The 19,957-nt window shown below is 59.0% G+C and overlaps 1 protein-coding gene across 2 annotated transcripts; it reads right to left on the reverse strand.

The window, feature by feature from the left end:
- Positions 1-825: 825 nt before the first annotated feature.
- On the reverse strand, positions 826-19,240 carry Ntrk1 (neurotrophic receptor tyrosine kinase 1). Of its 2 annotated transcripts, XM_027920997.2 has the most exons (17): positions 19,029-19,240; positions 16,036-16,110; positions 15,701-15,772; positions 13,876-13,944; positions 12,696-12,847; positions 12,330-12,472; positions 9,915-10,047; positions 8,055-8,384; positions 7,631-7,648; positions 7,421-7,476; positions 7,078-7,180; positions 6,479-6,625; positions 6,005-6,135; positions 5,654-5,826; positions 2,646-2,886; positions 2,188-2,346; positions 826-1,074 (listed from the first exon to the last, which is right to left on the reverse strand). In XM_027920997.2, exons 1-17 carry the CDS (start codon positions 19,238-19,240, stop codon positions 889-891), a joined length of 2,400 nt encoding a protein of 799 aa, XP_027776798.2. In that variant the 3' UTR covers positions 826-888. The 2 variants fall into 2 exon arrangements, with proteins under 2 accessions (XP_027776798.2, XP_027776800.2); XM_027920999.2 differs by lacking the exon at positions 7,631-7,648.
- Positions 19,241-19,957: the final 717 nt, after the last annotated feature.

The following is a 19,957-nucleotide window of genomic DNA, read 5'->3' on the forward strand; positions in this document are numbered from 1 at the left end:
ACCAGGGACATGAGACAGCCACCATTAGCCCCGAGGAGCCGCGGGAGTGTGCGTTATTGCAGTGGTCAGCAGGTGATTGGAAGTGATGGGCCGGGAGTGGGGATCTGCTTCTCCCTGGCTCAGCGTGAGCTTTGGGCGTGGGAAACGTGGAGGCAGGGCTCGGTCCCCTGACCCATTGGGCTGGGGGACCTCGGTGAGTCAGAAGCCTCAGGCTACTCAGTTAAGGGTTCCAGGAGGCAGAGAGGAAGGGGACCCCACCTATTCCCTCGGGCAGAGTGGACCGGGAGATGGCTCTGTCCTTACGGAACAGCCGTCTTGCAAGCCCCTGGCCTCAAAGTGCTGCTCTCAAAATATTTAGAGCCAAGAAAAGTGACAAGGGAAGACACAGGAGGCGGGGGCCGGCTCTTCACCTGTCCTTAACTGTGTGTGGACACACCAGCCCAAAGAAAACTTGCCCACCACTGCTTCCAGCCTGTCCACCAGAACATCTGACTGCCATCCCTCCCACTGCACACCCCGGCCTTGGGAACACGAAGCAGACAGAGGTGGACAGTCAGGGTCCACAGGCCTGGTAAGGTTGCCTCACCACCAGGTGACCTCAGCCACGGGGCGGGGTGGGCAGCTGAGGGGAGCCAAACCCCTACCTGAGTCCCAGCGCCCCTCTCCCGGAGCGACGTCATCCCAAGAACCGGCAGGAGACGCGGCCAGGGGGTAATAAATATAATTGCTGTGACGGAACCCACAGAAGGGGACGTCCCCCTCCCCAGCCCGGCCGGCCCTTCTGCATGCTGAGGGGGAGCTAGATGCTGGGGATCCCCCGGGGCAGCTGGGGCTGGGGGTGGCCGTGGCAGGCCCGACGCTCGGCTCGCACCGCTGCCCTGGAGGGCCTTAGCCCAGGACGTCCAGGTAGACAGGCGGCGCCTGGGCCAGGGCTTGCAGCCGGGCGTGCACGTCCTTGATGCTGTGGCGGTGCTGGGGCTCCCGCTGCCAGCAGCCACGCATGATGGCATAGACCTCGGGGGGACAGGCGCGCGGCCGCTCCAGTTCCCGGCCCTGCGTGATGCACTCGATCGCCTGGAGCCACCGGAGAGACAGAGGACTGCAGGGCGGGCAGGGGCGCGAGGCCAGCCCTGCCCCACCACCCGTGCCTGCGCCCCGTGGGTACACAGTGACCCCGGGAGTCCCGTCTGACACTGCAAGGGGGACTCTGGGAAGCCTGGGTGGGTCCCTTCCACAGGCTGGACTCAGACCTGCCAGGTGGGCTGAGGAAGGGGAGGGACTGGGACGTCTGACAAGTCCATCAGCTTAACGTTGGAGGCCGAAAAGAGCGGGGGAAGGGTCCCCTGGATCTCAGCCCCAGAGCGGGGAAAAGAAAATCAAGCAGAATTGCAGTTAAAGGCCTTAAAAGTAAAGTCAAGGGGCAACCCTCACTTCCTTCTCCAATCTGTGGGTAACACTTCTCCATTTGGGGGGTAACCTAGTTCCTCTAAAAAGAAACTGCCGCAAGAAAGATCAAAGTTAGACTCCAGGAAGGACTACTAGGACAGCTGAGACATCCAAAGAAGGAGAGATGGTAGCGGGGAGATGGTTGGAGAAGGGGTCTGGAGCCTCTTCCCCACTCTCCCCTCCTCCCCATTAGAGGACTTGGGCTATGGGCAGCAATAATTCCATTCCTTCTCTCAGTGCTTGAGAAAATTAAAATCTATAACCCTCTCCCCCACCCCACAGCCTCCAGGGAGCAGACTGCATTAGGAGGAGAAATGGAAACTGACAGCTGTGAGCCAAGGAGGGGGCGGAAACTGCTCTGGGAGACAGAACACCTGGGGCCTGTTCTGGCTGTGGCCAGCCTGGAGGACTGGGGGAGGAGGCAGGACTGTCCTTCTGAGAATCTAACCTCCAGCCTTCCTGCTGCAGGGTCAGGTCCTCTCGCCCATGCCTCTCCCTCCCCACTATAAAGGGCCCACTATAAATTTCAGCTAAGGATCGCGGGGTCCAGACTCCATGGAGAGTGTCTGGAGATTCCTCGAGGAACCAGCTGGACCTGGACTTGGGGCTGTAAGAGGAGGGAGGACTGGACGAGGAAGAGAACTGGGCTGGATGGAGAGGAGGGGTCCCTGCAGGGTGCAGGGTGCAAGGTGCAACCACCGGCAGGGGGACAGGAGGACAGAAGGGAGGGGGCGCGCTGACCTCGGTGTTGGACAGCTGGTACCAGGGCTGCTTGCCGTAGGTGAAGATCTCCCAGAGGACCACCCCGAAGCTCCACACGTCGCTCTCGGTCGTGAACTTGCGGTAGAGGATGCTCTCGGGCGGCATCCAGCGGATGGGCAGCATGGTGCGGCCTCCCACCTGCCGGCGAGCGGCCGCGTTACCGCCAGGGGGCGCCCGCGGGGCCCGTCCATCATTAAAGACCTACAGCGCGGGCTCGGGGGACCCGGGCTAAGAGGGAAGACCGTCGGTGCTGGCTCGTCCGTCCCGGAGAGCAAGGAGCCAGACCCTCCTCCACTGGGGGCCGAGGAGGTAGGAGGGGATCCAAATTAAGAGGCCAGAGTCGCAGACCCCAACCACCAGGGCAGGTCTTAGCGGGCTTTGGGTCCGGGGGCTCGGTTTGGAGGCTGCAGGAAGGCCCAGGGAAGGAGGACCCTTACTCGGTAATAATCCGTGCTGTAGATGTCCCTGCTCATGCCGAAGTCCCCGATCTTGACCACCAGGCCCTGACCCACCAGACAGTTGCGCGTGGCCAGGTCCCGGTGCACGAAATGCAAACTGGCCAGGTACACCATCCCTGCGGCCACCTGGCTAGCGATGGCCAGCAGCTGCCCAAGGCCCAGGGGACCTGGAGCCACGTCCTCGCCGCCAGCAAGCAGCTTGGCATCAGGCCCGTGGGACCTGTGAAAGGGGGAAGAAAGAGGGGGTACCGGCTGGGACAGAACCCTGAGGAGCCTGGGAACAGGGGTTCCCCGAGAGCCGGGTGTGGAGCAGGAGGACGGGGGACGCGGAGCAGAAATGGAGAAAGGGGAGGACAGAGAAGCAGCTGTGGGGTGTTGGAATAGGGGAGTTCCAAACAGGTGCGTCCACCGCCGGGACTTCTGCCAGAAAGAGCCCCACGTTTCCCTCATCCGGGCCTCCTTCTTGGGAAGCCCCTGTGAGCTCAGCTCCGCCCCAGCTGCCCACTGGCCCCTGTGAAGCCCCTGGGAGCTCTAGCTGCCCACTGGCCCCTACCTCTCTTGCCATGGCACCGTGGTCCCAGCCCGTGCCAGGCTGAGCTCCATTTCCTTCCCGCAGCCTGCCCCTGCCTGATGGAAGGAGCCTCCTCCTCCCAGGCTCTGGGCCTGACACCTGGGGTCCCCCTTGGTCCTCCTGCCCTCCACTTCCACCTGTCTCCATGGGATTTTCCTTCCTTCTCAAGGTCTCCAGGACGCCCTTCACCGCCTCCTCTTCCCCAATCCAGGTCGGTCCTGGTCACTCATCTCTACTCCCCAACATCCCTCTGGAACCTTCCCCTCCGCTGACTGCCTTCCCAGCATGGCCCTCCCCTACTGGCCACCTTGACCCTCCGCATTAATTCCAGGAATTTGTTAAGGCTCCAGAGCCCAGGTCTCCGCAGGGCAGTGTGGGGGCCACTTGATGAGCAGCAAGGGAGGGGAAGAAGTAGTCAGGGACAGAGGGACATCTAAACTGACAGCCAGTCCTGACCAAGACACACGGGCAGCCATTCAAAGGGGGCCAAGACAGGCAAGGGCGAGGTGACTGAGAGGAAGGTCCAGTGAACCCGGCAAAGGGAATGTGCAGACAGAGGCCCAGAGGGGAGAAGGGACAGATGGCCCCTCCTAGGGACAGCCTTCCAGACTCTTCTACGAGTGTTCAGGAGGCCTGCTCTGCTCTTCCAGAGTTTCACACAGTATTGGAAGCGGCTCCCGCAGCCTCAGCCCCACTTGGTACATTTCCCTGCATCCCTGGAGATTAGCGCTGCGCCTGCACCCTGTCAAGTGACTAAGAAGATGGACTCATCCGGGGCCTTCCCTGTTCCTCGGGACACTCCAGCCATCCTCACCCACAGGGCTGGCCGTACCTCCCACTGCTCTGGACCTTCCAGTGGCCCCCAGTCCACAGGGCGAGCTCAGGACCAGCCTCCCCTAGCTAAGCTTCGCGGCCTGACTGCAGACATGACCCTTCGTTCCCAGGGGGATGCTTGGGGACCAAGGCACAACCATCAGCTGGACAGTCACCCAGACCTTTCTCATGCAGAACTGGAGCCCTGCATTGTCCCTCCCCCTGGTGGGGACGGTGAGATCAGAGAGAGCCTTGGTGAGAAGGCTCAGAGAATGAGGGGCAGCTGATTACACACCCTGACCCTCTGCCTCACTAACCCTGCCCCATCCTCCCAGGGACTCAATTAAGGGAACAGGTGATTGTCACAGCCAGGAGTTGGGAGCATGGGTTCTGTTTGGGGTCTCATCCTCCTGGGACCATTCACTATCTGTGTGTCCTTGAGAAAGTCACTCTGGCTCCCTTATCTGTGAAACAGACACACACACCCTCCGCCAACTGGGTACTATGGACCAAACCTAGGGGTGCGCTATCACATCCCAGCCCTTTAAATCATGACAGGGTCTCGCTAAGTTCCTGAGAGTCTCACTAAATTGCGCGGGCTGGCCTCCTGCGTCAGTCTTCTGAGTTGCTGGGATTAAAGGGAGGTGCCACTGCACCCAGCTCAGGCACATTCCTTGAAGTTATTAAAATGACCAGCACAAATAAGCAAACATATGGGGTTATTCTGTCTAAAGCCAAAAAAATAAATCTTGCAGAACTTTCTTCAAGTAACAATTGCCGAACATGCTTAGAGACTAGGAAAGATAAACACATATTTATAGCGTTGTACAAGATACACATGTTCAGGACAGGCACGGTGGTGCGCACCTGTAATCCCAGCAACTCCAGAGGCTGACCCAGGAGGATCACAAGTTCAAGGTCAGCCTCAGCAATTTAGCAAGACCCTGTCTCAAACTGAAAAATGAAAACAGCTGGGGAGCTGGGCTTCATGCACACACCTGTAATCCCAGAGACTGCAGAGGCTGAGACAGGAGGATTGCAAGTTCAAAGCCAGCCTCTGCAACTTAGTGAGACCATGTCTCAAAAAAATAATAATAATAAGTAAAAAGGGGCCAGGGATGTGGCTAGTGGTTAAATTGCCCCTGGGTTCAATCTCTGGTACAAAAAAAAAAAAAGTAGGTACCATGTTCAGGCACATAGAACCACAGTAAGGATGAACTGTAAAGTAGGTAACCTAGGGCCTGGGACTCAGAAAGTACCTGGTCCATGTTTGTTACGACTGTGGTCATCTCCACAGCACCTCCCACGGGCCTGGCCTCCACATGCCAAACACACACACACACCCACACCCGCAGTGTCCACCCCTCCTACAGTGGGGCCCATGGCTTCTACTAAAGCAAATCCCCTATTACAGTGTCCTCCTCACGGGCCATGCCCGCCTCTACCACCTTCTCTCCCTGCCTCCTCCACCAACTGTGCCCTCCAGACCCTGCCTGGTGTCCTCTTCAGTCCAACAGTCAAGCAGGGATGCGCCTGTAGGGAAGGGATGACCGGGACTCAGAGCCAGGGGCTGGGGACCAGCACCGCGGCCAGGTGCTCGCACCGGAGGAAGCGGTTGAGGTCCCCGTGCCGCATGTACTCGAAGACCATGAGCAGGGGCCGGCCCTCGGTGCAGACCCCGAAGAAGCGCACAATGTGCTGGTGCTGCAGCATGGTCAGCAGCTCCGCCTCGCGCTGGAAGTCCTGCCGGGCACTCTCGGACACCTCCTTCAGCGCCTGCAGTCAGGGGTGGGGACAGCACTGGGGCCTCATCTCTACAGCCAGCGCAGCCCACCCCACCTTCAGTCCTGAGCCATGTCGGACCCAGACGTCCCACCCCCAGCCAGAGCACCCTGTCCTGGTGGTCCTCCAGAAGGTGGGCGCCAGGCCAGCATGCCCCACGGCCAGGGCTCACCTTGACAGCCACCAGCATCTTGTCCTGCTCGGGCAGCAGGCCGTGGCACTCGGCCAGGAAGACCTTCCCAAAGGCACCCTCGCCCAGCTCCCACTTGAGCACGATGTCCCGGCGCTTGATGTGGTGGACACCTAGAAGGACTTGCAGGATCAGGTGGGAGCCCCAGGGACAGAGTAGGACAGCCTAGGAGGGTGATGTGCTGTCACACATGCCCGGCCAAGGGGTGGGCGGGGACTGAGATCCAGCTTTACTCCTTCACCAACCCCATGGCATCGCAGGGGTCAGCACCTGCCCACAGGTGTCGGCTGTGGCCCCGGGCCGTGGCTGTCCCACCTAAGGAAGGTATGCTGCAGTGGGGACATTCCTGACTGCAGGAAGGGGGAAGGGGTGGACCGGTCAGGCCTGGGTGCGCGTGCATGCACACACACACACGCACACACGCCCACTCGCCCCTGACCCAGCAGAGCCTCTTACAAGCATCACTGAAGTATTGTGGATTCTCAATGATGTGGCCCTGGAGCCCGGAGCCTTTGCCATCAGTAGGGGACAGAGAGCTGCCACTGAGTGTCATGAAATGCAGAGACATGGCCAGCCCATCCTCTGGAGCCAGCACAGCAGGGCCTAGAGAGGAGACACCGTCACACAGAAGAGGTCCCCGTGCAGGCACCCACCCTGAGCCTCACATCGTGAGTGCCAGGCCACCCCTGTCCCATAACTTGCAGGGACAGGGGAGGAGGGCCAGGGAGCAGGAGAGCAGGCAGGGGGACGGGGAGGCACCAGGCCTCTCTCCGTCTGGCTCCTGTCCAGCCCCAGGCCTCATGGGGACGGGCCAGCTCCCCCGCTGCTCCCCTCGCGGAGCCCAGACCTCGCAGACCCACTTAGTGTTTGACTCCAGTCCAGCCACCAATTAGCAGCTGCTACCCCCGAAGCCACCCACACCAGCCGAGGACACGCACACCCTAAAACAATGGTGTACACCCCCACACCCCGCGATGGAGGGTCGGGAGAGCCAGTAGGAGGTAAAGTCAGGAGGATGGACGGACGGACGGACGGACAGACAGCTTCCCACTCACGGTTGATCCCAAACTTGTTTCTCTGTCCGCATTTGTTGAGCACGAGGAGCAGCGCGGAAAGGAACAGGCAGGCGAAGACGGCCAGGCCCACGGCCACCGAGACCTGGGGGGGTTCATCCAGGGGCACCCTCAGAGCCCCCCCAGCAAGCCGTCCCTCTGTCCTGCCGAGGAGCCCGGAGCCAGGCCCCCAGATCTTTTCCTGTTCTATGGGGACCCTGGCCTGGCTCAGGAGCTGACCAGAGCTCCCTGCTCTGCCCAGAGACGGCAAGCAGACGGCAAGCAGACAGCCTCCGCCCAGCCTCCGCCCCCAAGCCCTGCCCAAGCCCCCACTTCTCGTGCTCACCCCAAAAGGCGTTTCATCCTTCTTCTCCACTGGGTCTTTGGAGGTGCTGTTAGTGTCTGTGGGGACACGGGCAGGAAGGTGGGCCTTGGCACATGCTGTGTCTGCTCTACCCGCCCTGCCCCAGCTGTCCTCTCGGGGACCAGGTGCCCTCTGCCCCAGCCTCAGTTCCAGGGACCAGACACAAGCTGCTTTCCAGCCTGGGCTACTCACCCACTGGGGAGAAGGAGACTGCGCAGGAGGGAGGAGAGACAGCAGTCAGATGGAGGGGGACAGCAGTGAGCCCCTGCCCCTCGGGGACTCACCCCTTCGTGGGGTGGGGGTGGGAGGGGATGGGGCAGCTGGGCCTCAAGGGAGAAGATGCCCACGGCCCTCCTCCAGCCGGGCTCTGGGTGCCCCCGCGCGTGGTTCTCTTCAGCCGGTCTGATGCCGCGCTAGCTCAGGGGTTCCGAAGTCCTGGCTTGGGGCAAGGAGGCCAGCCCAGGGCTGGACACCAGCTCCCTCTGTCCAGGACCACGCATTTCAACCTCTGGGGTCAGGGGTCATGGCAGGAAGGGGACCCGCCCTCCCAGGGCACGTGGATGCCCGCCCCAAATGGAGCCCAGGGCAGGGGCAGGGTTCCGGGTGGTTCTCACACCAGGGATGGGGTCCTCGGGGTTGAACTCAAAAGGGTTGTCCATGAAGGCGGCCATGACGTAGTCGGCGGCCTGGCCATAGGGATTGGTGGCCAGCAGCGTGTAGTTGCCGTTGTTGACGTGGGTGGGCTGGTTGAGGCGGAGGCAGCCGTGCCGCACGGTCTCGTTGGCCAGTGTGGGCTCCAGGAACTCGGTGAAGATGAAGCTGGTCTCATTGAGCACCGAGCCATTGAAGAGCCAGCGCAGGGACGGGGCGGGCTGCCCGTCCACCCAGAAGGGGATGCACCAGTGGTGCATCTCCACCGCGGTGGCCAGCTGCACACTGGCCGGGACTGTGGGCCGGAGAGCAACGTGACAATCAGGGAACAGCGGAGGGAGGTGGCCCGGGCAAGTTCAAGGGCGGGAAGTGGGGGGGGGGGGGCAGAACTCAGAGGGTGGAAAAACCAGATAAGAAGGTCTAAGATAGTCACAAGGAGCGACGATGTTTAGGAGAAGTTGACACTAAACCTTAAATAAACCTGGCAGCAGGCATGCAAAATTCAGAGGCTAAGTTCTTTAAAACTTAGCAGCAGGCCCAAAATAAATAACAGCCCTAGAGAAGCAGGAGACCAGCTAGTGGCAAATGAATGAGAAGTCTTTCTTTTTTTTTTTTGGTGGCACTGGGGATTGAATCCAGGGTCACTTTACCACTGAGCTACATCCATAGCCCTTTTATAAAAAAAAAAAAAAAAAAAAATGTTTAAATTGTGAGATAAGAGTCTCAGTAAGTTGCCCAGATTGGCCTCAAATTTAGGATCCTTCAGTCTCAGCCTCCCCAGTAGCTGGGATTACCCCACCATGCCTGGCCAAAAATGATTTTGGAAAAAATCAGGATGGGTATGGGGAAGGATGAGGTTGGTGCTGGGGAGAGAAAGGGAGGTCCTCAGAAGTGCTGGTAAGGTTCATTAATGTTTAAAGCGTGGGTGTTTTGTGCACGTGTCTAGGTATTTTTCACAGTAAAAGAAAACAGGTGTCGGGCCCGGTGGCGGCGCCCGACTGTAATCCCAGCAACTCCGGAGGCTGAGGCAGGAGGATCGAGAGTTCAAAACCAGCCTCAGAAACTTAGCAAGGCCCTAAGCAACTCAGTAAGACCCTGTCTCTAAATAAAATGCAAAATAAGGCTGGGGATGTTGCTCAGTGGTGAGTGCCCCTGGGTTCAACCCTTTTACCAAAAAAAAAAGGTGATATGAAGTAGGAGATTTAAGATAATTTGTCAGCAGATTTAGAGACAGTGGGTAACATGCCTAAAGAGGAACTCAGGAGAGGAAGGTCCCTCTTTTAAAACTAGGGTGCAGTTCTCCAATTTTGAGGTTCCTTTGACTGAAGATCCAGCGCCTAACTTGTTCTACCCACAAAATTCAGCGTGTAGCGAATGTTGACCCAAGCTGGAAATTCAGTGCAGGGCACTAGTAGAGTCTCTGCACCAATTTTTATTTGCACCAATTTTAAAGTGGCCATTCCAAACCTAGAATAAAATCCTAAATTCAAAACGCAATAAAATAATAAAGCTAGGGTGCAGGGCAAAGGCCTTGGAAGGGCTGGGATGGAGAAGTGCTTCAGAGCCGAGGGAGAGTCAGGCAGCTGGTGTGGAAGGCCTCAGGTACGAGGCTCGGGCAGAGGGCCAGAAAGAAATCCATCTCATCCCTGTGGCCTTGATGAGCCCCTAGGACTTCCCCCACAGGATCGGGTTTTCATGGGAATCTGGAAACAGCTGGGTAGGAGCAGCTGCGAGACACACCCCATCCTTCCCTCAACCCCCTCCTCCTCTTTTCAGGAAGAAGAATCGAGTGGGGGTAGGTGCAGAGGCTGTCACGGGGACTCACAGGAGACGTTGACCTGGACAGAGACCTCAGCCCGGCCCACATCATTCTCGGCCCAACACGTCACATTCTTCCTGTTCAGGTCACTGGTGACATTGGCGAGGGTCAGTCCCAGGGATGGCAGATCCCCAGATTTCTGGATCGGGGAAGAGGGGAAATCAGGAAGGCTTCAGCTATAGGGGGTTGGAGCGGATGTCTTTTTGGGGGGGTCCAAAGGGAAAGGAGAGGAGGGCTCCTGTGGGGGAAGGTGAAGATACCAAGTGAGGCTAGAGAGGCCCGATGACTTGATTCTGAATTATCGTCTAAAGATCGGATCAGAGCTGGACACAGTGGAGCCTTCCTGTATCCCAGTGGCTCAGGAGGCTGAGGCAGGAGGATCGTGAGTCCAAAGCCAGCCTCAGCAACTTAGTGAGGCCCTAAGCAACTCAGGGAGACCCTGTCTCTAAATAAAATATTTAAAAAGGGTTGGGGATGTGGCTCAGTGGCTAAGCACCCCTGGGTTCTATCACCAGTACCCCCCCCCCCCAAAAAAAAAGATGGACTCAGAGCCAGGCTCAGGAAGGTTAAGGCAGAAGGATCACAAGATCAAGGCCGGCCACGCAACTTAGCAAGACCCTGTCTCAAAATAAAATAAAATAAACGATTTTAAAGGATGGGGGGGGGGTGAAGCTCAGTGGGAAAGCACCCTGGGTTCAAACCTCAGTCCAAAAATAATTTTTGAATCAGGTTCAAATTCTCTTCCTAAGGAACCACGGCCACATCGTGTCGTGCGTAAATTTTGAGACCTAAACCAAAGACAATTCTTCATCTTGCTGCACCACGGGGTTTTGTGTATGTTTTCTAAACTGACAAGACAGACAAAATCATCTCTTGATGTTTAAATGTTATTTCCAAAGAATGATGAAAATCGGTGAGGTGGTGGGCAAATCTCATTTATCTGGAAATTGCACAAACGTGGACGGGGTTTCCTACCTCGGGGGAAGCCCCGCGCTCCCTGCCTCTCACCCCCCGCCCCCCAGGTAACCAAGTAGGATGTGGCTTTTCCAGAGAAAGGTCTCAGGAAGCACAGGGGTTAGCAAACACGTAAATTTTCCAAAGAGGAAGTAAAAAATTTGCTAGTTTCCCGAAGCCAAGAGCTGCTGTAAGGTGTCTGCACATGGGCGTGGCCCCACGGTGGCTCTGCCCTGACCCTTACTCACTCCTTCCATGGTGCCTGGACGCCCTGTTCGAGGCTCCACACTCTCCCTTCTGCACGGTCCAGGGGCTTCCAGCATTTCCAGGGTGGACTCCTCTCCCAAAGTAAGGGCCTCCAAACTGAGCATCACGCCCCCAGTCCCACGGCCCACACCATGTCCCTGTGAGTCCACTTTTGCCACCCAGATGGGGCCAGATGGGTGGGCACAACCTGTTGTCAGAGCCTTGTAAACAGGGCCTTGGGTCCCTGTGGCTGCTCTCAGCTGCCGATGGCCAGCTTAAGGACACAGGGCAAGGCCTGGGAAGGTGCCCAGAAACGTATCTGGATAAAAAAGAGGCCAGAGGATGCCCGGGGGCAGACAGGACATCAGGAGGCCATCATGTCCAGGTCCTCGGAGTACAGATAAGGAAATGAAAGTGCAGGCAGATGACGGGATTTTTTTTTCTGAAAGACACTCTAAGAAGTAATTAGTGAGAGAGCTGGAAACAGACCCGGGTCTCCTTCACGGATAGGTTCAACACACACCCAAAACGACGCTTCCAGAGTCTCCACGAGGAGACCAAAGACCCCCAAGAGCTTCCCCTGGTGCAGGACCAAAGAAAGACACCGGCACGCAGGGGGTGCACATGGACACCCACCAGGCCACAGTCGCCTTATCCAGAAAGGCAGTGAACGAGGGGTGTCTGTGGGGTCCCTCCGAGCTCCAACACACGAGCTGTGCACCCCTCTTTCAAGCAACACTGTGTTTCCAGATAGAGGTTCTAAGTTCTGTTGGGTCCAGCAGAGTTTGGGGTCCCTGCTGGGCCAGCGTCTGCCCTGAGGTGTCCCCTTTTTCTTTCTCTATTTTTTGATACTGAGGATGGAACCCTGGGGGGCTTTACCACGGAGTTACACTCCTAGTCCTTTTTATTTTTCACGTGGACACAGGCTCCGGCTAAGTCGCTCAAGATCTCACTCAGTTGCCGAGGTCGGCCTCCAACTTGGGTTCCTCCTACCTGAGCCTCCCAAGTCACTGGGGTGAAGGCGAGGGGTCCCGCCCTGCAGTTGACCTGAGGTTTTCTGTGTCCCCTGGGCGGCCCCACAGTGCCAGCCTGCCATCTCTGTCTAAACCGTCCCTCGTCACCTATGTGCTGCTGATTGGCTTGGCTGCCTCTCTCCGTCTCGGTTCCCTGTGTCCTGCCTGGGCCTCTCCTGGACAGGGGGGGACGTGGAGGGCTGCTCACCGTCACCGTGGCTGACCCCTCCAGCTCCGTGAGGATCCAGCCAGCCTGCTGAAGGCCCTGTCCCTCCACGTGGCACTGCAGCAACACATCGTCCCCGACTTCCACCGAGGCATTGGGCATCTGGACCTTGAGCGTGGGCACACCTGGCCACCCAGGATGCCCGAGGGGTGTTAGAGTGGGTGTGGCCTTGGAACCCCACACCAGGCGTGTTTCTCCCCCACCTGGAGCCCAGGCAACCCCCCCAGCCTTCATTTTCTGCCAACGCTTGTCCCCCTGGTCCCCTGGGCCCTGTCCAGCACCTCAGCCCCACCCCACTCCAGGCAGGTGGCCCTATTTCCCCACATGGGCAGGAGCTCCGGCACCTACCGCAGCTGGTGTTGTGGCTGAGGGCCAGGGGCTGCCCCCGGGGGCCAGAGCACTGCAGCCTCTGAGCGCGCAGGCCGCCCAGCCCCTCCTGCTCCCAGCGCTGCAGCCAGTGCAGGCCACAGGAACAGCGCAGAGGGTTTCCCGACAGAACCCTGGTGGGCACAGGGGACCGAGAGTCAGGGAAGGGGGCGGCAGGGGCCTCAGGAGCCACAGGAAGCGAGTCAGACAACAGGGAGGAGGGCGTAGAAGTGAAGGATGGGGCATGGACAGGCTCGGGTCACGACCCCGTAAAGGAAAGAAAGGCTTCTTGGGAGGCTGAGGCAGGAGGACCGCCAGTTAGAGGCCAGTCTTGGCCACTTAGACCCTGTCTCAGAATGAAAAGTAAAAGGGCTGGGGGTGTAACACGGGGTGCAGCACCCCTGGTTCATCTCCAGTGCCCAGTACTGAAGAAAGAAAAGAAAAAGAAATACAGAAAGTCAAAGACTAACGGGGTCCCTGAACCTGGGCTCCCAGGTGACAAGCCAGGCAAGGGTCTAAGCATGGTGACAAGGAGGGAAGGGTGTGGTTTCCTGAAGGGACCCAGAGGCCTCACGTGCCCACCAAGTATCATGGTCCATTGCTGTCTCACCCCTGCATCATGCACAGTGTGCAGGGCATGTGGTAGGTGTGCAGGGCATGTGGCAGGTGTGCCGGGCATGTGGCAGGTGTGCAGGGCATGTGGCAGGTGTGCAGGGCATGTGGTAGGGTACTGGGCATGTGGCAGGTGTGCTGGGCATGTGGCAGGGTGCCAGGCATGTGGCAGGTGTGCTGGGCATGTGGCAGGGTGCCAGGCATGTGGCAGGTGTGCCTGTGATCCTCAGCGAGGCCCAGGAGTCCACCCCAGGCCCACAGAGAACCAGCCATCCAGGCCAGCTTTCCACATGGCCCCCCACCCCAGGCGGTAACCCTTCTACGGGTCGTCCTCCATGGGAGGGTGGGGTCAGGGGGCAGTGACAGGCAGGTGCCCAGTCCCCATTCAGCTCACAAACACATGGCCCCAAAGAGACACCCCCACGTGCATCCCCCAATCCCCTCCCACCCTCTCCTGGAAGACACAGGGACATACCGTCACAGGGGGACACAAGTGCACTGCGGACCCCCACATCACATACCCTGTCCCTTGCCCGGGGTCCCCACTCACAGTTCCTGTAAGGAGAGGCCCTGCACGGTCTTCCAGGACAGAGACTCCAGAGCATTGAAGGAGAGATTCCTGCAGGAGTTGACAGGGTGAGACAGACCCCAGACCCCTCCGCCGCGGCCACCGACTTCACTCTGACCCAGTGTGAGGGAGGAGGGGAGGAGGAGGCTGGCACTGGGCTCCCCTCCCCAGCCCAGGCAGCTAGAAGGAGCCCCGGGAGTGTGAGGGTAGGGGGTCAGGGGCAGTAAGGCTCTCTGAGTCCAGTTCTCTGCCTGGGACAAGAAGGGTTAACCCCACCCAACCCCCTCCCCAGACTCCAGGGAGGGGATCTAAGGAACAGCCGGCCCCCCTCCCCCACCTTGGGCCTCAGCTGGTGAAGTGCTGAGGCCACAGCTGGGGGAAGGGACTCCATCTGTACTCCCCCACTGCAGAGGAGGCCAGAACCCAGGCTCCCGCAGCCCCCTGCCCCCTGCTGGCTGGAGGACAGGGTCTCAAAGTACCTCCTTAGGTCCCTCTCCCCTCCTCTTTCCTGCTCCTCCCCAGGGGCTAAGGAACATGGGGTAGGAAGGGACCCAGGACCGCAGCTCCCTAGCCACAGAGATGAAGAAAGGAGCCCAGCAAGGGGCCTGATCCAGGCCACGCGGGACCCCAGTGCTCTGTGCCTGGTGCTCCTGGGAGCCTCTTCCTATGAGGGGCCTACCCTGACCCTCTCTTCATTCCAGAATTTGTGGGGCTGGGTCGGAGAGGCACCATCACACAAGGACCAGGAACATTAACACTCTGGACACAGGAAGAACTAGGTGTGAGTCCCATCCTGCAAAGCATCTGTGTGACCTCCACTCACAAAATTAGCCCCTCTGATTCTCCGAATTCTCATCTCTCTCTGTCACCAGGTTGACTGGAATGATTCATGGACATAAGAATTGTGAAATGACATTGAGCACACATTTTTAACTGAGGTTAAAAAAAAATCCCAGGACACAGTGAGTGACATGACATCACGTTTGTTGTGATGGTCGTTGCTGTGGTCAGTCACTGGATCCAACTGGGTTGGCGTGGTGGCACTTGCCTGTGATCCTGGCTACTCAGGAGGCTGAGATTAGAGAATGGAAACTGGAGGCCAGCCTCAACAACTTAGTGAGACTCTATCTCAGAATAAAAAGAAAATAAGAAGGGCTGGGGATGTGGCTCAGTGGTAGAGCGCCCTGGGTTCAATTTCCAGTAACCAAAAACAAACCCAAAAACCTCACTAGACTCAGCAGAGGACCCTGCACGCTCCACACAGGGCAGCGGCTCCGGCCAGTTCCTGGGGAGGGGAGGACGTGAACTCCTGTCCTCAGAAACCCAGGGAGGAGTTGCCAAGGTCTCCGAGGGTCGCTTCTACCTACTTCATGCCCCACTCCGCCCTCTACAGGAGAGGCACCTGTGACTCCCAGGGACAGGAAGGGGGACAAGTGGAAGATCTGATACCCAGGGCCCCAGGCTAGTCCAGGGTTGGCGAGGGCTTCCCCACCAGGAGGGCAGTGGGAGACAGCCTGCTCCCTTCAGGCTGGTGTGTCACTGAACTCCGGAAAGACAGACTGGGCAGGCATCTATGGGAAGTGTCTCTGAAGAATGAAGCATGGAAGTGAGACAGCAAGAAGGACTTTCCAGCAGTCCTGGATGAGGCCAAGAAGTAGAGAAGCCGCCCCAGGGGGATGGGGAGACAGTTTCCCTGACCAGGCTGGGGCCTTCCTCAGAACAACTCCCCAGGGAGGGCCAAGTCCATTAGCAGCCCCAGGCTGGGTGTCCTCCCCACCCGCTACTGCCCACCCCGGGGTCCACTCACAGGCGACTGAGCCGAGGAGTCAGATGGAAGGCATCTGGCGCCACAAAACGGAGGCCACTCTTCACGATGGTGCTGGAGAGGTCGGGGAGGGTCAGCCCACAGCTACTCGGTGCCCATCCCAGTCCCCAGGGCTGATCCCCACGCCCCCTCCTCAGCTCCCTTAGTCCGCAGCTGCCGGGGACCCCTCAGACCCCTGGGCTTCCTGACTGTCCCACCCTTCAGCCCTCAGACTCAAGGGTCCTCCCAGTCCCTCAGGACACTTGAACTCTCCCTGACCCTGTGGTTCCCGCCCTGGCTGAGCCCCGCCCACTCCCGCAGGGCCCTCAGCCCCTCACAGGTTGCGAAGCTGCCCCAGGCCCTGCAGGTCACCGAGCTCCAGGCTGTGTAGATGCTGCTGATTCTCCACAGAGCTGTGGGGAGAGCCACGGCTGTCACGGGTCAGGCCCAGACCTGGGCTCCCACAACCACCCACTCCCTCACCATAACGCGCATGCATGCATGTGCACCACTCGCACACAGACCCGGGCACACAGATGCTCAGACACACCTCCTCACAAGTGGCACACACACACACACATGCACACCCTCACACATGTGCACACTCTCCCATTCCCTTGGCACCATACCCACACCCAAGCATGCACACATATACACTCGCAGGGGCATAAACATAAGCACGGAGCTGCTCCTGCTCACACGATTCACACTGCACACGTGTGTGCAGGAACACAGAGGCACCGTCACATAGGAGCACACAGACAAAGCTCCCATATACCTCTCCCACACACGTGCGAGAATGCACGGGCACAGGCTCATAAACACACAGGGTCAGTTCCTTCTCAGCTTTGTGCTCTGCTTTTCCGTCAGGCACAACCTGGGGGGGGGGGTGCTCAAACCCTTGCTTCCTCCACAAAGGGCCCAGGTTCATCATGGCCACTGCCCCACCCAGTGCAGAGGAAGCCCTGTGGGCATGCAAATGTGTGTTCCCAAACGTGCCCGCTCAGGAGCCACTCCGTGGGCTCAGCACCAGCACACCCCACCCTCTCTGCCCCTTCACAGCCTTGGCCCCTCCCCCAGTGCTTTCTTTCTCACAACCAAGATGCATAGAGGCTGTCAGCCAGGGACCCCTGGGCTCCTCCTGCCCCAGGAGGGACCAGGGAAGGGGAAGAGGGGCAATCAGAGATGGAGTCATGGGGTGGAGGAGGGACTGGCTGGCTCACCCAGCACAAGAAAGATGGGAAGTCTGAATGGGGGGTAGGAGGGAGGGAAGAAAAACAGAGCGAAACAGAGACACAGAAAAAGAAATGTACAGGAAGAGACTGTCGAGAGAGAGAGAGAGAGAAGGAGAAAGATAAGAAAAGGGAGTCAGAGAGACCGATAGATAAAGATAGAGAGCCAGAGAAAGAGAGATGGGGGAGAAGAAAGAAAGAAGAGTGAATAGGCATTAGGGTGACGGCTGACTCTGCCTCGCTTCTGGATCTGACATGCCAGAGAGTTCCTGAGAACTCAGCCACCCTGCAGTGACATGTCCATCCCCCTGCCGCCCCACCCCCTGCCACTGCCACACACACCAGGGGCCCCTGACTCACCACTAGTTCTCAGAACCCTCCCCCTCTGTCCTGGGACTTGCCTTAGGTAAGCACCAAGGAAGGGAACCAGGACCAACCCTCCTCCTCCCCCCTGCCAGCCTTGGCCCCAACAGCACCCCACCTCAGGTCCTCCGCCCCTGAGGTCTGCCGAGTAGCATCTAGTGACTCCCAGGGAGGGCACTTCCCTATTGTGCTCACCCCTCCCCAGCCCCTGTCCAGAGTGTTCCCAGCGGTAGGGACCCAGGGAGCCCACAAGCATGGTGGCCAGGGGCTGTGCAAGCTGTCAGTCAGCGTGCTCAAAGCTGCCGCGTTCATTTGGATTCATAATCAATCTGTCTATTCGAGTCCATTATCTCCTTGTTAGCTCCACGGGTGAGGGAGGAGGGAGGGGGCTGTGCAGGAGGGGGTGGGGGCGATCTGACTGCTGCCCCACCCAAGGGGACAGCTCAGCTCACCACTCTGCATGCCCCTGGCCTGTCCATTCCCTTCACCCCTGGGTTGAACTCACTCAGGGCTTGGAAAGAAATTGGGAAGCGAGAGCACCCAGGCAGTCAGACTGGAGGCCTGAGTGATGATTGGACAGGACTGGGGGTGACAGCTTGGATGGGTTTCCTATCAGGCAGAAACCTAGCCTTAGACCAAGACAAGGCCATCTTCTGGTCTCCCTAGGGCCATTAGAGAGAGATATTGAGTACCTTCCCGTTAATTACCACAAGATGCCAATTACTGCAGGCTGCTCAAGTAACTACCAGATAGCAATACCCCCACCTCGGACTTCTTCTAGCCTGTCCAACGCAGGAGACCGGGGAGGCTGGCCCACCCTCTACGTCCAGACCACAGGAGAGGGGCTTTCTAGCAGTTCCTTCCCTCTTCTAGAAGTCTCGCTGGCTCCACCAGTCACACAGAATACTCCAGTATTTTCCAGCCGTCACCCGGTAATGCTTGAGTATCATTAGGGCAATTATTACAGCATACTTCCTTAGGTCTAAAAAGTGCTTAAGTATTTTGTAACCGATTATTGCACAATGTCAGGAGACAGCAGAATGCTAGAGATTCCTCCCAGGTTTGGACCTGGAAGGTAGGAGAACCTTCAGCAATAGCCCTGTCTCCCTAACCCAAATAGGGAGACAAGGGTGAAAGGGAGACGGGAGTGGAGGAGAGTGGAGGAAGAGGAGGGAGGTTCCCATTTCTCACATCCAAATGGAGGGGTCCTGGGGGCGCTGGATGGTGGAAATGGGGAGAGGTGTATTTCCTCACCACCTCCCACCAATTCCAGCTTTCCCAAGTCGGGGGAAGAGCTGGGGTTGACTGGTCACCACAAGGAGGAGTAAGGGGATGGCTTTCCCTAGGAAAGGGGCGCAGGTGCCACACTGAAGGGTTCTCCGTCGCTAACTACCACCCTCTATGGGGACAGCGTGGGTTCCTGGGTGAGCTGCAGAAAGCGGCTTTTAGACTGCTCAGCTTCTCAGACCTGGTCTGCGGAGATTCCCCCTCCCTTTGCCCGAGGTCAGCGACTCAGCTGCCCTGAGTTCTAGTCAACATCCAGACAGTGACCGCGGGGCTAGTAGGGGAAGGGGCAGCGGCAGCAGTGGAGGAAGCCGGGGCAGCGCCAAAGGCTGCGCGGTGCCACCCTCGCCGCGCCCGCCCCACCTGACCCAGCAGTCGGGCTGCGAGTCCGCGCCCTCGGGGCAGGGCTATGCCCTCCTGTCCCCGCGCCCTGTCGCGGGTCGGACACTCACAGCTCTGTCAGGTTCTCGGCGGTCGGCAGTTGGCGGAGGCTATAGAGGGTCCCAGCCTTGGAACAACGCAGCCCCGAGGGGCCAAAGCGGCAGCAGACATCGGGGCAAGAGGCAGCGCCCGCGGATGCCAGCATCAGCCAAGCCAGCAGGCTGCCCGGGCCGGTAGCCTGGCGGTGCCAGCCCAGCTGCCCGCGCGGTCCGCCCCGCAGCATCGCGGCGGCGTCCGCCTCGCTCGGCTGGGCGGCAGTCCGTGCGCTCCCAGCCACAGGGCCTCCCTGGACATGTGCGCTGGGCGGTGTTAAAGACCAGCCGCCAGGAAAGGGCGGAGCCAGCGGCCCCCGCCCGGCCCCGCCCCGCCCCTCCACCTCTAGCCCCGCCCCTCCTTCCGAAGCCCCCAACTCTGCCGACTCCCCTTTCGGGGCCCCGGTGCCAGTCCTCTCGCTAATACACCTCCATCTCCCGGAGCAGTGGAGAGGCCGCCGCCGAACGCCTTCGAAGTGTCTTCTGGAGGTGGGGGAAGTGGGAAGTGATGCGCTGTTTCTCCTGGAGTATAAAGCAGCTGCATTTTTAGATGTGGGAGGAGGAAGATAGAGCTGGGGAAAGGTTGCAGTCCAGGTCACACCAGGCAGCCCCCGCCCTACGACGCACTTGCCTGAAGGCGCGGTGCACGTCAGTTGAGAAAAAACGTGAAACACTCTCTAAACCCTAGTAAGAAAAGGGAGAGGACCCCCAAAGGACCAAACGCAGAACCTAGGCATGGACACAGAAGGGGCAGAGGAAGAACTGATTGCCTTTAACAGCCAAATGGAGATCAAGGAGCCGAAGCCCCGCTGACCAGGAGAAACCACAGGGTGGCGCTAAATGCCCACACGCAAAGGTGCGCGCTCCGGGTCTGGGTCGGGTGGATCCGGCGCGGTGCGCAGCCCCCA

This window comes from Marmota flaviventris, chromosome 10 (assembly GCF_047511675.1).
Source record: "Marmota flaviventris isolate mMarFla1 chromosome 10, mMarFla1.hap1, whole genome shotgun sequence".
Taxonomy (NCBI): Eukaryota; Metazoa; Chordata; class Mammalia; order Rodentia; family Sciuridae; genus Marmota; species Marmota flaviventris.

Bases quoted from the DNA above. Each gene is read 5' to 3' on its own strand.
- Ntrk1 (XM_027920997.2), bottom strand. From the start codon at position 19,240: ATGCTGCGGGGCGGACCGCGCGGGCAGCTGGGCTGGCACCGCCAGGCT. The intron at 13,945-15,700 runs GTGAGTGGACCC...CAACTCCTGCAG, and splicing joins ACTCCTCGGCTCAGTCGCCT to GAATCTCTCCTTCAATGCTC. The intron at 8,385-9,914 runs GTGAGTCCCCGT...TCCGGCCCACAG, and splicing joins TGTCCAGGTCAACGTCTCCT to TCCCGGCCAGTGTGCAGCTG.